Source organism: Astatotilapia calliptera, chromosome 23, assembly GCF_964374335.1.
Source record: "Astatotilapia calliptera chromosome 23, fAstCal68.1, whole genome shotgun sequence".
Taxonomy (NCBI): Eukaryota; Metazoa; Chordata; class Actinopteri; order Cichliformes; family Cichlidae; genus Astatotilapia; species Astatotilapia calliptera.
In genome coordinates this window covers 18267245-18282357 of record NC_137443.1, presented here as the reverse complement: position 1 = coordinate 18282357, position 15113 = coordinate 18267245, and the positions used below count along the sequence as shown (strand labels likewise).

Genomic DNA, 15113 nt, shown 5'->3' with positions numbered 1-15113 from the left:
CGTGAATGTCGTAGGGCTGAGCGGAGATGGAAAAAAGATAACTTACAGGTCTCTTTACAAAGTTTAAGAGAGTGCTGGGCCTTATATCAGCTTACAATAAAAGAAGCAAAGCGGAAACACTTTGCAAACATTATTATGGTGAATTATCAGAAACCACACATATTGTTTAAGTCAATTGAGACTATTTTAAGCCCTCCCTCTGCTCTTAGTTTTGAGCCTTCACTTGAAATGTGTGAAAGGTTTCTGCACTTCTTTATAAACAAGGTAGCCTCGGCTAGGGCGCAGATTATTTTGCCCACATTTGACCCCTCTGATCTTCCAATTTGCTCAGCTGTCTTTCAACAGTTTGAGTCGGTTACTCTTGCTCAGCTACAGGAGGTGGTGGATCATTTAAAGCCTTTAGGCTCACCATATGATCCTATCCCTCCCCTTTTTCTGAAAGAAGTTTTTTCTACCATATGTCCAACTATTTTAACCATTTTAAATAGCAGCCTTACTTCAGGTGTGGTTCCAAAGAATTTCAAAGATGCAATTGTGCAACCACTTCTTAAGAAACCTGGGCTAGATACAAACGCTGTTGAGAACTTTAGACCAATATCTAAGCTGCCCTTTTTATCTAAAGTCTTGGAAAAAATTGTACATGACCAATTGATCTCATACTTGAATGCACAAGATGTTCAGGAAATTTTTCAATCTGGTTTTAAAGCAATGCATAGCACTGAATCAGCACTTTTAAGAATTTTTAATGATATATTTTTATCATGTGATTCTGGTGAAAGTGTCATTCTTATTTTACTCGATTTAACTGCTGCATTTGACACTGTAAACCATGAAATTTTAATCTCACGTTTGGAGCAGTGTGTCGGTATAACAGGTGTGGCTCTGAAATGGTTCAGGTCTTACTTAACAAACCGAACCTTTTCAGTTCGCTTAGGAAACTGTGAGTCCTCCTGTGCTCCGTTGTCTCATGGAGTACCACAGGGTTCCATTCTGGGCCCTATCCTGTTTTCACTTTATTTACTTCCATTGGGCTCAATTTTTAGAAAACACAGACTCTCGTTTCACTGTTATGCAGATGACTGCCAGATTTATGTTCCTCTTAAAAAGAAAGATGGGTCGTCTGTAAATCGTTTACAAACATGTCTGGAGGACGTCAAGTCGTGGTTGGCGCTAAACTTTCTTTGTTTTAATGATTCTAAAACTGAAGTAATGGTGTTCAGACTTGCCTCCACTGCTGTTCCGTGTGTTGATTTGCAATCCCTGAAATCATTCTGTAAACCAGAGATTGTTAATCTGGGTTTTAAAATGGATCCTGAGCTTAAGCTTGAAAGCCAGATCGGGTTGGTTGTAAGGTCTAGTTTCTTTCATCTGAGGCAACTGGCCAAAATTAAGCACTTTCTTACGAGACAGCAATTTGAAACAGTAATCCACGCTTTTGTAACCGTTCGGCTGGATTACTGTAATTCTCTTTATTTTGGGGTGAGTCGATCTTCTGTTTTTCGACTGCAGTTAGTCCAGAATGCTACTGCACACCTTTTAACTGGCACTCATAGATACGAGCATATCACCCCACCCCATATCACCATTATATTCACTTCATTGGCTGTCCGTGCATTTTAGGATCCATTTTAAGCTTCTTTTATTTGTTTTTAAATGTTTGTCCAATGCTGCCCCTGTGTACCTCTCTGAGCTTCTTCATCCATACATACCTTCCCGGTCCCTCGGGTCGGCAGACCAGCTCCTCCTGAGCGTGCCCAGGACTAATCATAAGCTCAGAGGGGATCGGGCGTTTGCTTTGGCAGCACCAAAATTGTGGAATGAGTTGCCTTTACATGTTAGACAGGCACCTTCCTTATCTGTTTTTAAATCACGTCTTAAAACATATTTATTTACCTTGGCTTTTAGCACAGCAGGACTTGTTGATGTCTCTTAATACGTTTATTATTAATTATATTATTTTTAATTTTAAGATATTTTATATGTAATTTAAACTGTTTCCCCTCTGTTTTATATTTGTAGCACTTTGGTCAACATTGTTGGATGTAAAGTGCATTATAAATAAAGATGCTATGCTATGCCTTGTGGATGAGAGGTGAAACGTCATTACAAACTTAAAGTCCAGCTCTTAAGATTGTTATGACCTTTATAATTGAGAACCTGAACAGATCTAATGCTACATATTTAAATTTGTATTGCACCAAGCATGCCTGTTTACATGCACTAGGCTATTTGCATCAAGGTGCAAGAGTTTTCTGTTATATTAGGGGTTTATTTAAAATCAATCTAAAGGTAAAACATCAAAGAAATTAAAATTAAAACTTGGTGAACAAAGGCAGAACAGAATCTCAGCAGTGACAGGATTTAGGACAGGACCCTCCGGAGTCTGGACACTGGTGGTGGTGAACATGAAGACTGAACCTTGAATATAGCTCTGGCTGAGTTGGAGATGGGGAGGAGGTGGGATGCATAAAGAAGAGTCTTTGTGATGGCATGCCACACATGGTAAGCTCCACACCTCACCACCTGTTGATTCACTTTAGTTTAATTTACAGTCACTACTTTAAAATATTCTATTTATTGTTCAATATCGTTTCTTTATTAAATGTATTCATTTTTCCATCACACCTTCCAATGTTTATATGGCGTGCACACATATTAACCTTGCAAGGTCAAAGTTCTGTTTTATATTAATGCATCTTTCTTTGTTTGAGTTACCTGGGGGTTGGTGTCTCCTCCTGTCTGGCAAAAGGTGTGGCAAAGGGCTGGGAGACCTGAAGTACTACTGACAGCCTAATTGGATTGCACCACATGCTTCATTGCCTGGGGGGTGTTTCATGTTTGTTTAAATGTTTTGGATTAGTTGGTTATATGGCAGCCATCTTGTTTTCCCCCGTGTGTGTCATTTGGTTTAGCTAAACCAGTATTTAAGTCCCCCTGTGTGTCATTTCAGGAGGTCAGTTTACCATATGTTTGTTTGAGGTTTTGTTAATTATTATCTTGAGTTTAGTCTATTGAGTTGACCTCTTTTATTGGTCTGCCTGTTTAAGTTTGGCTTTGTTAAATATATTTTCATATTTTTGGGTCAATAAAACCCTTTTTTTGAATTAAAACCACCTGTGTCCTTTATGCTTTACTGCTTGGTCCCTGACAATTGGTGGCAGCAGTGGGATTCGAACCCACGCCTCCGAAGAGACTGGAGGAGCTTTATGGGAAATGGATCCAGCCAAAGGGTAAAACTATTCATGACATTGGTGAAACTATAATCTTGGAGCAGTTTCTCAGAATGTTATCTCCTGAGCTTCAGGTTTGGATCAAAGAACACAACCCTGGTTCAGCAATGGAAGCGGCTCGGTTAGCTGATGTTTTTGTTGCTGCCAGAAAGAAGGGGCAAGCATGGAGCCATAATGCATGGAACGCATCGAGGGACACCCGGAAGATACCTCAGCAAAACCATCTGGATTCAGCAAATACAAGCACCAGTAAGACCTCTCAGTCTACCACTAGACCACCAAAGGTCTCTGGTAAGAAGCTCATTTGTTATCTTTGTGGATTAGAGGGCCATACAAAACCCATGTGCCCAAGAAATTCTGCTAAAATGGTGCAAATGTGCTTTGCCCCTCGTTCTAATGCTGATCCTGAGCAGGAGAGTGACAAATCCATCAAAATGAGTCAGATTGAAGTGAATGGGGTTCTACTCAATGCCCTTCTTGACTCTGGCAGTTCTCAGTCTCTTATTCACTCAGATTTTGCCCCACCTAATATTGTTCGCACCAGTGATACAATTTCAATCTGTTGTGTCCATGGAGATGAGAAAAGATATCCGACAGCTGACATCTACATTAAAGTTCAGGACCAGATGTATCTGCTGAATGTGGGTGTCGTGAACAGTTTGCCTTACTCTGCCGTGTTAGTGCGTGACCTTCCTGTGCTTTTTGATTTGTTGGAGTCTGAGCAGACTGAGGAGTGCAATGTAGCCGTTACCAGAGCTCAGGCTAAGCAAGTCAGTACCCACTCTGAGACCCTGAGTGCCCTGCCTTTTTTTTTAATGAGGAGTTTGAGACAACTGTGGCGAAGCCACGGAAGACCCGCAGACAAAGAAGGCAGGAGAAATTCAAATTTTCACCTGTGGATACACTAACAGACGCTGAGCCAACACCGTCACCCCTAGGGTTTAATATTCCAACTGAAATTGCTGAACTCCAAAAATCTGATCAATCTTTAATATTTCTTTTTCGGAAGGCCAAAGAAAAGGAACCTGGAGTAGAGCAGGTTCTTAACAGTGAGTACATCTTGCAAAATGACATTCTCTATCGTCAGCAGGGGTCGGTGCTGCAGCTGGTGGTTCCCCAGAAGGTTAGAAACGCCATTCTCACCTTAGGGCATTCTATTCCGTGGGCTGGCCACCTTGGTAAACACAAGACCACAGCTCGCATCAAACATCATTTCTACTGGCCTGGTCTTAGCAAAGATGTGGCTCAGTTTTGTAAAAGTTGCCCACAGTGTCAGATAACATCTGCTAAAATCCCCCATAGAGCTCCACTCCAACCTCTCCCTGTCATCGGCACTCCTTTTGAGCGTCTTGGAATGGATATTGTAGGGCCTGTTGAGAGGAGCAAAGCAGGAAATCGTTACATGCTTGTTGTAACAGATTATGCCACAAAATATCCTGAGGTGTTCCCTTTAAAATCTATAAAGGCCAAGCCCATTGCGTTTTGTTTAGTGCAGTTCTTTGCAAGAGTTGGGTTTCCACGAGAAATACTAACTGATCAAGGCACTAACTTCATGTCTACTCTGTTAAAGCAAGTTTATCAGTTGTTGGGTATCCGGAGTCTGAGAACTTCACCATACCACCCTCAAACTGATGGGCTGACAGAACGGTTTAATCAGACATTGAAACAGATGCTCAGGAAGTTTGTCAACGACAGTGGTAACGATTGGGATCAATGGCTGCCATATCTACTCTTTGCTTATAGGGAAGTCCCCCAAGCCTCCACAGGTTTTTCCCCTTTTGAGCTGTTGTATGGTTATGAGGTTCGTGGCCCTCTAACTCTGTTAAAGGAGATCTGGGAGGGAGACAAGGCGGAGGAGGAATCCAAGAACATTTTGTCTTATGTCATTCAGATGAGAGAACGGTTGGAGAAAATGAGTGAACTTGCTCAATCACATATGGTGGAGGCCCAGCAGCAGCAGAAGTCTTGGTATGATAAATCTGCTCGTCAGCATGCGTTTGAGCCAGGACAAAAGGTGCTCGTGCTCCTCCCCAGTGACAACAACAAATTGTTGGCAAAGTGGCAGGGGCCATTTGAAGTCATGAGGAAGCTGGGACCCACCACATATGAGGTGTCCACCCCAGGACAGTTGCGCTCCAGCAAGGTCTTGCATATAAACCTTCTGAAGGAGTGGGTGGAGCGTATTGAACACAAGGCGGATGCAATGCTCATACGGCGAGTGCCTGAAGAAGATGAGCAATATCTACCACCTGCTGGCTCTCTAGATTATGATCTCAGCCATCTCCCAGAGGACAAGCAGCAGCAGGTGAGAGAAATCTGTAAATCAGCAGTCTTTCAAGAGAATCCAGGGAGAACTGACATTGTCGAACATGATATTGTGGTACGAGAAGGTGCCTCTGTGAGACGATTAAGTTACAGGATCCCGGAACGTCTGCTGCCTTCATTGAAGAAGGAAATTGATTTGATGTTATCCCTAGGGATCATCGAAAGATCTAAGAGTGAATGGTGCAACCCTGTGGTCTTGGTACCCAAAAAGGATGAGAGTATGAGGTTCTGTATTGATTTCAGGTACCTGAACTCCATATCCATGTTTGACTCCTACCCGACACCAAGAATTGATGATCTACTTGAACGTCTGGGAAAAGCAAGGTACCTGACCACAATAGATCTGTGTAAGGGTTACTGGCAGGTCCCACTCACTCAACGGTCCAGAGAGTTCACAGCATTCAGAACACCATGGGGGCTTTTCCAATTTACAGTCTTGCCATTTGGACTACATGGAGCTCCAGCAACTTTCCAACGGCTGATGGATCAGGTATTACATGACTGCTCTGACTTTGCTGCTCCTTACTTGGATGATATTGTTATCCACAGCAACACCTGGGAGGAGCATGTGGAACACCTGCGAACTGTTCTGGACCACCTGCACTCAGCTGGGTTGACAGTGAATCCGTCAAAGTGTGTTTTCGCCACTGCTGAGACAGAATACCTGGGCCATGTCATCAGCAAGGGGGTTATCAGGCCACAAGTCAGCAAAATCGAGGCCATGGAATCATCCCCCCCTGCCCCAAACAAGGAAGCAGCTGAGATCCTTTCTGGGCATGGCAGGTTTCTACCGTCGTTTCATCCCTCAGTTCTCCAACAGGGCAGCTCTGCTCACAGACCTGACGGGATCACGTTCCCCCAATTACATCCAGTGGACAGAGGAGGCAGTGGCAGCATTTCATGACATACAACAGTCACTAAGTAAGCAACCGGTTTTGTACAGTCCCAACTTTGATGAACCGTTCATATTACAGACTGATGCTTCAGATCGGGGCCTGGGAGCTGTCCTCCTTCAGGAAACCATGGAAGGCCGCCATCCAGTGGCTTACATCAGCCGGAAACTGTTTCCACGGGAAGTTCGGTATTCCACAGTAGAGAAGGAGACCTTAGCGATCAAGTGGGCCCTGGACTCCTTCCGCTACTATCTACTGGGAAGAGACTTCACCTTGGAAACTGATCACAAAGCACTACAGTGGCTTGAGCAGATGAAGGACACAAATGGGCGAATTACCCGCTGGTACCTGGCCTTACAGCCATTCCGATTCACTGTCCACCACGTACCAGGCAAGGAGAACCTTACTGCTGACTATCTCTCTCATCACACACCTCCCCTCTGAAGAGGGGAGGTGTGTGATGGCATGCCACACATGGTAAGCTCCACACCTCACCATCTGTTGATTCACTTTAGTTTAATTTACAGTCACTACTTTAAAATATTCTATTTATTGTTCAATATCGTTTCTTTATTAAATGTATTCATTTTTCCATCACACCTTCCAATGTTTATATGGCGTGCACACTAGTGATGGGACGTTCTGTATCGAGGCTTCGGAGCGTGTGTCGAGTAATGGAGGGGGCGTTTCCGCGAAGCGCGTATCGAGGCTTGCTTCATTTATGGGAGGAGCTGAAAATGATGACGTCCGAAGCCTCGCTGCCCGGCTGTACCACGTGACTGGTTCATGAAGTGGTTCGAACTTTGCCGCGAGATATGACAGCGATATAAACCCCTCAGACTTCATTCAAAAATGTGGGTGTTTGATGGAGAGTTGCGGTTAGTGAGAGTTTGGAGACCGTATGGAGGTTTATGAGAGTGAGGAAAGTCAGGAGAGAATGGAGCCAGCTAAGAAGAGGAGGATGTCCTCCCCTGTGTGGGAACATTTTGATCTTATTCCTCCCAACAAGGTATGTAAATTTCTACAGAAGATGTATTTTCATGATACTGATGGTGCAATACAATTTATGTTGAGCTGTCTTGACTTTTGTACAAGGTGAAGTGTTTGCTATGTGCCAGGGAGCTGGGATATAACAGCAACACCTCATCCATGCTTAGGCACTACAGAGCTTTGCATGAGAATAAGGGGGACACCGATCGTGGAGCAAGACCAGGTGAGCCATCAAATGCAATGATAATATAGGATGCAGTAATGTTACTAAATGATATAACAATATTATACAACTGTTATAAGTTACGTGTGTGATATTTATATTTGTGCTTTATCTTTATTGTCTTTCCTCAGGAGAACAATCTCAAATAGATGAAGACCTGGTCAGCATGGTGATTGAGGACTCCCAGCCATTTAGCATTGTGGAGGACAAAGGATTCAAAAGATTTGTTAAATCATTAAATCCTAGCTATGTTCTCCCCACTAAAAAGGTCATAAAAGCAGTGAAAATTTAGTTTTTACAGAATAAAATGTGAACAGGCAGGACTGAGGCTCAAAGCCTCAGTGTGTAGCTGTCCATACCTCAACGTTACAAAAGCACAACCACTGTCCACACCCCAACCACACCTCACCTCACAGTAAATGATCATTTCCATTTCAAGCATTTCCAAATAATCATTTCCCATACTGCCACTATAAATATACACAGTATACTGCCATCACTACAATATACATGTTTTACACACTCCTTTTGTTGTTGACATTTACAGGCTGTGTGCAAAATGCCACACTCTTCAAATTCATGCCAGCTATTATTTTTACGTCCAGTAGGTGTCCTGCTAGAGCAAATGAAGCTTCATGAAGCTTCGCGTTGGGGTGAACCAATTGGATGAAAAGCTTCAGTGCTTCATGGGGCTTCATCTGCCCATCACTAGTGCACACATATTAACCTTGCAAGGTCAAAGTTCTGTTTTATATTAATACATCTTTCTTTGTTTGAGTTACCTGGGGGTTGGTGTCTCCTCCTGTCTGGCAAAAGGTGTGGCAAAGGGCTGGGAGACCTGAAGTACTACTGACAGCCTAATTGGATTGCACCACATGCTTCATTGCCTGGGGGGTGTTTCATGTTTGTTTAAATGTTTTGGATTAGTTGGTTATATGGCAGCCATCTTGTTTTCCCCCGTGTGTGTCATTTGGTTTAGCTAAACCAGTATTTAAGTCCCCCTGTGTGTCATTTCAGGAGGTCAGTTTACCATATGTTTGTTTGAGGTTTTGTTAATTATTATCTTGAGTTTAGTCTATTGAGTTGACCTCTTTTATTGGTCTGCCTGTTTAAGTTTGGCTTTGTTAAATATATTTTCATATTTTTGGGTCAATAAAACCCTTTTTTTGAATTAAAACCACCTGTGTCCTTTATGCTTTACTGCTTGGTCCCTGACAGTCTTAAAGGAAGAATGATGGAAAGCACAGATTTAAACCATGCAAAGTGAAGGCTAATTGGTTCAAAGAAGGCAGGCGAGAAGATGATTGGACTACAGTAATGATGTCAGTATTGAGAATGAGAATGTGGGAAAGCAGTGGTCATGAAAAGAACAGAAAAGGAGAACTGTCTAGTGAGTGGAGCTTCTGGACCAGAACATAGGAGGAGCTCTGCTTCTTAAAGACTACTTTGTGCTTCTGTTCAGCTCACTACAGCAATCTGTGAGGCTCATCTACCCGTCTGCTCCTACTCCCACCTGTGACCACAGACACTGACAACTTCAACATCTTCTGGGAACACACAATTATTTTAAGATAAAAGTGTAAATCAACTGATTTTATTTTGAAATTCGGAGTTTCTTGAAGCTGTTTCCACAGTTTAAACTGGCATCATGCAGTTTTTCTTCTCACCAGCAGAGGGACACAAATCGCCATCAATGAAGTTCAAGGAGATGTTAGCGACATCAGAGCTGTGCTGAACATTTGGGGGGGGGGGGTCAAGATCTCTAAATAAATAAACAAATATAAATAAATCTGGGTAAATTCCCAGATGCTTAAGCATGCAACTATTTTGTTGCTAATGCCTGAAATGAGTAAAGAAAGTCAAAAGCCTATTTATGCAAGATAATTCATAATTTTATTGTGGGGGCTATATTGGTTGGGTCTGATTATTGGGGGGTACGTATTGTTCTTATCAATATGGAAGTTCATGTCTCTTTAATTGGATCAGTTTTCAAAAGCAGCTGTGTTTGATAGAAACATGAGAAATGCTTAATGTCTTTAATATTTTATACATTGAGTACTGTTGGAGTATGGAGCATGGAGCATCCAAACAGCCTGTCTGTTCTCAGAATTTGACAACAAATTAAAGAAAAAACCATTCAAATGTGCTCTTAATATGAAAATCTGTTCCCATTGAGAGCTTCTTTCCTGTCCTGCTTAAGTGAAACAGTAAGAGCATGTGGTGAGGTTGGAAAAATCGGTGTGGAAAAATGACAGTCTCAGATGTGTTTACACTGTGAGGTCTGAGCTCAACACTTCCTGTTTGTTAAACCCGATTTAAATACATTCGGCTCAGTTATCAATAGGAACATTTATAGAATCAGTCACCTGTCAACGCTGCTTCCTGGAGTCCCTTTCTTTCATTTTTCCATGGTTTCCCTCAGTAACCAGACTCTCCCTGCCTCCCCAAACCCCAACTGAGGTCGGACTTTAAAGTCGTCATGAGACAGCTAAAGGTTTAGTCCATGAGCACTGTCACCATGGAAACGTCACTTCTGAACACACATAAAGCTGACTGATCGTTCATCAGCTTTTGTTTTCTAGCGTCTCTTCCGGCGGTGCATGTTTGATTCCTCCACAATAAAAGCCCCCTCCCTGTCACACTGCGGCGTGTCGTGATGCGTTCACTGTTAGGGAACGGCCCACCTGCGGCTCACCTGCCAGCCCGTCTCGTGTGTACATCAGGGTCCGGGAGTTAGCAGCGCCTTCTCCTCCTCGGGAGCTCCGATAAGATGGCGGATTAACGAGCTGACGTTTATTTCACCGACGCTGCTGTGACGGTTAGTCCCTGCGGAGGGGTGCGGGATCAGATGCGGGATATTTACGGTTTTCCGGCTGAGGTTTTCCGGTGGTGACGCCGGCAGACGGCTAACTTCAGCTCTCTGCTGCGGCATCTCGGCCGAAGCCGCTCCGCACGTCCTCTGACCGCAAAACCGCAGGGGCAGGATCCCGGTTTTGACACAAACCCGGGTTTATCAGGGGTTTTATTGGTTCAGGTTAGTGCACCGAGGACTAAAGGGGCCCTTTGTGGATAATTCGGGCGCAGGTACACCTCTGAGTGATGCGAACTGCGGGACTCTGATCCCGGAGAGTCTAACTGCAGAATCACATTACAATCGCCTTTTTTCTTTGAAGATAGCCCGGTTTATTTTGGATAATCTCATTCTAAACTTGAAGTGGGTAGATTCAGGACTGACGGGGGCCTTTGTGGATAATTTGGCTCCAGGTAAAATCCTCCTGGGCTATGGAGACATGAGATACGGGCCGGACCAGGAACCCGACCGGAGAGAAGCGGAGCCTGCAGCGGAGCCTAGCATCAAGAAAACCAGTTTTTAGTCTCCATCCGGCTTATTCAGGATTTTTTATTTTTTATTTTTATTTTGAGCCGCATGTCCCGGACCACGGGGGGTCTCTGAGGATCATCCGGAACCATGGGGACTCAGGGACCGGGCCGGAAGAGGATCCCAAACCGGGAGAAACTGACCGGAGAAGACGATGCACTGAACCAGATCGCCCGGGAGGTGAGGATGTTTATTAATAGACCCGCTGGTGTCGATTTGATCGATCAGGGGGAGAAATTGACATCAGAGAAACGTTTCTGTGAATCACAGCTGGTCCCAGCTGTTTAGGGCCCAGGGCCGCACACTGCTTAGGGGCCCCTCTGGACCCCGGCCAAGACTTTATTTCACAGCAGAAGATCAGAAGCATTAAATTATTACAGTAAAATATTAATATATCTGAGTAACGTCTAAAAAATTAACATTTTAAAATGTGTTTACATAAAAATAATAGGAACAAATCATGAAATTTTTACTCAATTTGAAAGTGAAATGATAAAATTACAGTATAATTTGTGTTCCAATAGTTTGATACTTCAGAGTATTGTACAGTTTTACTTTCAGTATGTCACAGATCTGTAGATCTTTGGTTCCTCATATTTTCCATCTGACTGTGACATCAGTGGATGGTGTATGGAGTCTAAATCGAGATTAAATCAGGAGATCTGCTGCAGGTCACGTTTGGTGTCACATCTGAGCGGTTTGTAGTAAAGACCTGATGATTGTGATGATGATGATAATTGGGAGGAAAAAATGTGAGAACAAAAGTGTGTCGCCCTGGGTGCTCAAGCTGGAAACTCAGACTGATGTTGCAGATTGACTGCTTTCTAACTCTGAGCCCTGACTATAATCTGTTTTTAGTAAACTGTCTGTTTCAGGTGATAGAACTTGGTATCAGACACTTTTAGTACTTGACCTGGGTTTATAGTGACCAGAGGTGATCTGGAAATAACAGACTGCATATCACCAATTGGCTGCACAGTAACGTCACTTGATGAGTTACGAGAGCACCTCCTTAACAAAAATCAAAACTGCCATTTTTGAAACAAAGGACTTCACTGGAAGTCATTTGATGTAACAACTCCACACACGTTAGGTACTACTCGACTATAATGGAGCAACGCCTATGGTATAGTTCAGGGGTATCAAATGTAAGGCCTGGGGACCAGAATTGGCCCAGCAAGGACTCTAATCTGGCCAGTTTGATGGATTTGGAAGATGTGAAGGACAAAATGTTGGATTGGTAACTTGTTAAAATGACGTTGGACGGCGGTAACACATTAACTAGCTAACCGCGCTAACGTGTTGATAATGTGCAGCCCCACATACAGGGTGATCCACGATAACTCACTAACGGAGATTTGCCGCGTTAACGTTAACGTCATTTTCACGAGATTAACACTGACAGCACTAGGTTTTCTTTTATGATAAATTTGAAGTGTGGCAGCTTCAGCTGTAATTGAAAAGCTACATAGTCTCGTCCATGTGCATTAGTTTGTTTCGTTATGTTAGTAATTCTGTTAATATTCCCTGTGTATGTACTGCCAACTTTAAAACGCAGTGCAGGGTGTGTAGTTACAAATGTAACACATTTTTGGTTTTAGAAAAGAGAAGATGAATGGAAATGAAGACAACTAAAAACTGTGTGCCACTGATCACCATCATGATTGGTGATCTCACTAGTCTGTTGCAGCACTTGGGTCCCATCACATTACAGGAAAACAGCATCTCTGCATATCTGCAGTACAAACCAGTTTAACTATGAGGGCAAGAACTCGTAAGTCATGATGCAGGCGAGATGCTGATTTGCTCTCGTTGCCCGGTTCTGGTCAGAAGCTTTCGTGGATGTGGAGTAAACATCCTTTCATCCAACCCAACACTTATCAGATTCAATGAAAACTCCCAGCATGTGTCACACCTCACTGTGGAGCTTGTTTTTGTTGTTGTTGCTGTTGCTCGGTGATGTTGCTGTTGCTCGGTTGTGGTTCTTCTCTCAGCGGGTGGTGGCGCTAGCTGTGGAGCCTCACCCTGAAACTGGTTTGGCCACATTCAGTGAGCCTGAAGCACGTACACACACACACAGCCTTTAAGCTGTGTGGGTGTGTGTGTTTCTAATCAGCAGTGTGGACACTGTTAAATCAGGCTTTTTTTTTTTTTCACTGGAGTCTGGTGTGACACAAATACCAACGTTTTCCCTCCCACTGACCTACTGGGAGAACAAACACACACTCTGTACGTGTGTGTATATGTGCAACCTCTCTTAATCCCCTGCTGAAGCACAAACATTAATCTGCATTTCAGCAGTCACAACATGACGAGCCCACTCATCTTCATCACCAGCAGACTCATCATCACTGCAGTGTAAAGACAAGGACTCTTGTACATGTTTAAATATACCATCAAATTCATGTTTGATAAAGTAAAATGTTTTTAAAACCAGTAAAAGTATAATATTCAGGAGTTTATAAGTACAAAATAAACTGGTGGTACTTTTTATTATTTAAACACTAAACTAGTATTTTTATCATTTAAAAAAAAAAAAAAAAGATTAATTCAAATTGTGAAAAATCTTTCCAAAAAATTAGGTACTTTTATGCTTACAATAATGAATGTATAATATAATAAAGTAATTGCATTAAAATATAAATATTTTGTAGGCTGTAGCCGCGTTTGTAGGCTGATTACGTTACAGTGACACGCTGTCCAAACTCGAAGACTTCTCCAAATGCATCCGACAAATGCATCCTTAATTTCCCCAGATTTGAAGGCTGGGTTGGGCGTAGGGCTGCCATGATTAGTCGACTAGTCACGATTATGTCGACTATCAAAATCATCGACTAATTTAGTCTTCGACGCATCATTTGAAGCTTTGTAAGATCCCAAAAGACACAGGAATAAGTAAGTAGCAGGATTTAAGAGTGTAATAACGGACTGAAACAGAAGATGGCAGCACTGCGTGTATAAGGATGCCAGCTGCCGCTAAACCCCAAAGAAGAAGAAGCAGTGTCGGGTATCGTAGCTGTGTCCAAATTCAAGAATCGCATCCTCCTGTTCCCGCATTTTTAGGCCGATTACGTTACAGCGACACGACGAAGACTGTCCAAATTTGAAGACTCCGACAAATGCAGCCGACAAATGTGTCCTTCATTTCCCCAGATTTGAAGGATGGGTTGCTTCGTGGCCCAACCTATCCCAGAATTCATAGCGCAGCTCTGCTCAGTTTCCAACAATGGCGGCAGCTAGTTAGTTTTAATATTACTCTAAAATGTTATTGTTTGGCTTTTTTCAGTATTTTATTTGTTCCTAAGTAAATCGGTTTGGCTGAGATTAAAGTTATAGTTGTTACACAACTGAATAAACATCAAGCAGACAGCTGATTATCAGAAGTGTGAGAAGCTCAAGAACATACTCCAGTGTCCTGTTATATTTTAGATAGCAAAGAGCAGACGGCTGGGTTTACTAAACTCCACCGAGACAATCTGCAAATTTCATTAAAAGTTTAATAAACTATCATCTTATCTTTATTTTTGGTTAGCACATACCTTAAACACTTCAAGCTGTAAGCTAATGATAGTTATATAAGAGCAGATGCATGCTGGTGCAATAAGCTGTATGTTTTACGTCCAATGGATGCATGATCTGATTAGTCGACTAATCGCAAAAATAATCGGTGACTAGTCGACTATCAAAATAATCGTTTGTGGCAGGCCTAGAGTTGAGTGTTCTCAGGTATCTCTCAGGTGTGTGCTGACAGTTAGATGGAGGGAGTGTCTCAGGTATGAAGAGAGGTGGATGGACCACATTCCTTCTGCAGTGACAGAACACACAGCTTAAATGTTGACAGGTGTTTGCACACTCGGGTGTACTGTCCTTTTAAGTGGTGTCCTGGAAACAGCAGCTTTTCTTCTCTGGTAATTTAAAGTCATTTCTGATGTTGTCACAAGTCTGGACACCTTTTCTTTTTAGACATGCCTGAGCTGAGGCATGTGTTATCAGGTGATTTGTGGCAGCCAATCACATGACACCTATAGATTGATTCAGTAATTAAGACGATGTCTCCTGTGGAGTAATTGATC

General features: G+C 42.8%; 1 protein-coding gene and 2 long non-coding RNA genes across 18 annotated transcripts in view; 2 read left to right on the top strand and 1 right to left on the bottom strand.

The window, feature by feature from the left end:
* Positions 1-4206: 4206 nt before the first annotated feature.
* Positions 4207-10166, bottom strand: LOC145424391 (uncharacterized). The gene is made up of 2 exons (XR_013905453.1): positions 10028-10166; positions 4207-4600 (listed from the first exon to the last, which is right to left on the bottom strand). It is a non-coding gene; the product is annotated as an uncharacterized LOC145424391 (long non-coding RNA).
* On the top strand, positions 7051-7981 carry LOC145424394 (uncharacterized). The gene is made up of 2 exons (XR_013905457.1): positions 7051-7661; positions 7793-7981. It is a non-coding gene; the product is annotated as an uncharacterized LOC145424394 (long non-coding RNA).
* lrrfip1b (leucine rich repeat (in FLII) interacting protein 1b) overlaps positions 10095-15113 on the top strand; it is a 23446-nt gene continuing 18427 nt past the window's right edge. For all 16 annotated transcript variants that reach the window (XM_080297654.1, XM_026177726.2, XM_080297646.1 and 13 more), the window contains exon 1: positions 10095-11220. In XM_080297654.1, the coding sequence (XP_080153780.1) occupies positions 11131-11220 (90 nt within the window). In that variant the 5' untranslated portion in view covers positions 10095-11130. The remainder of the gene's footprint in view (positions 11221-15113) is intronic.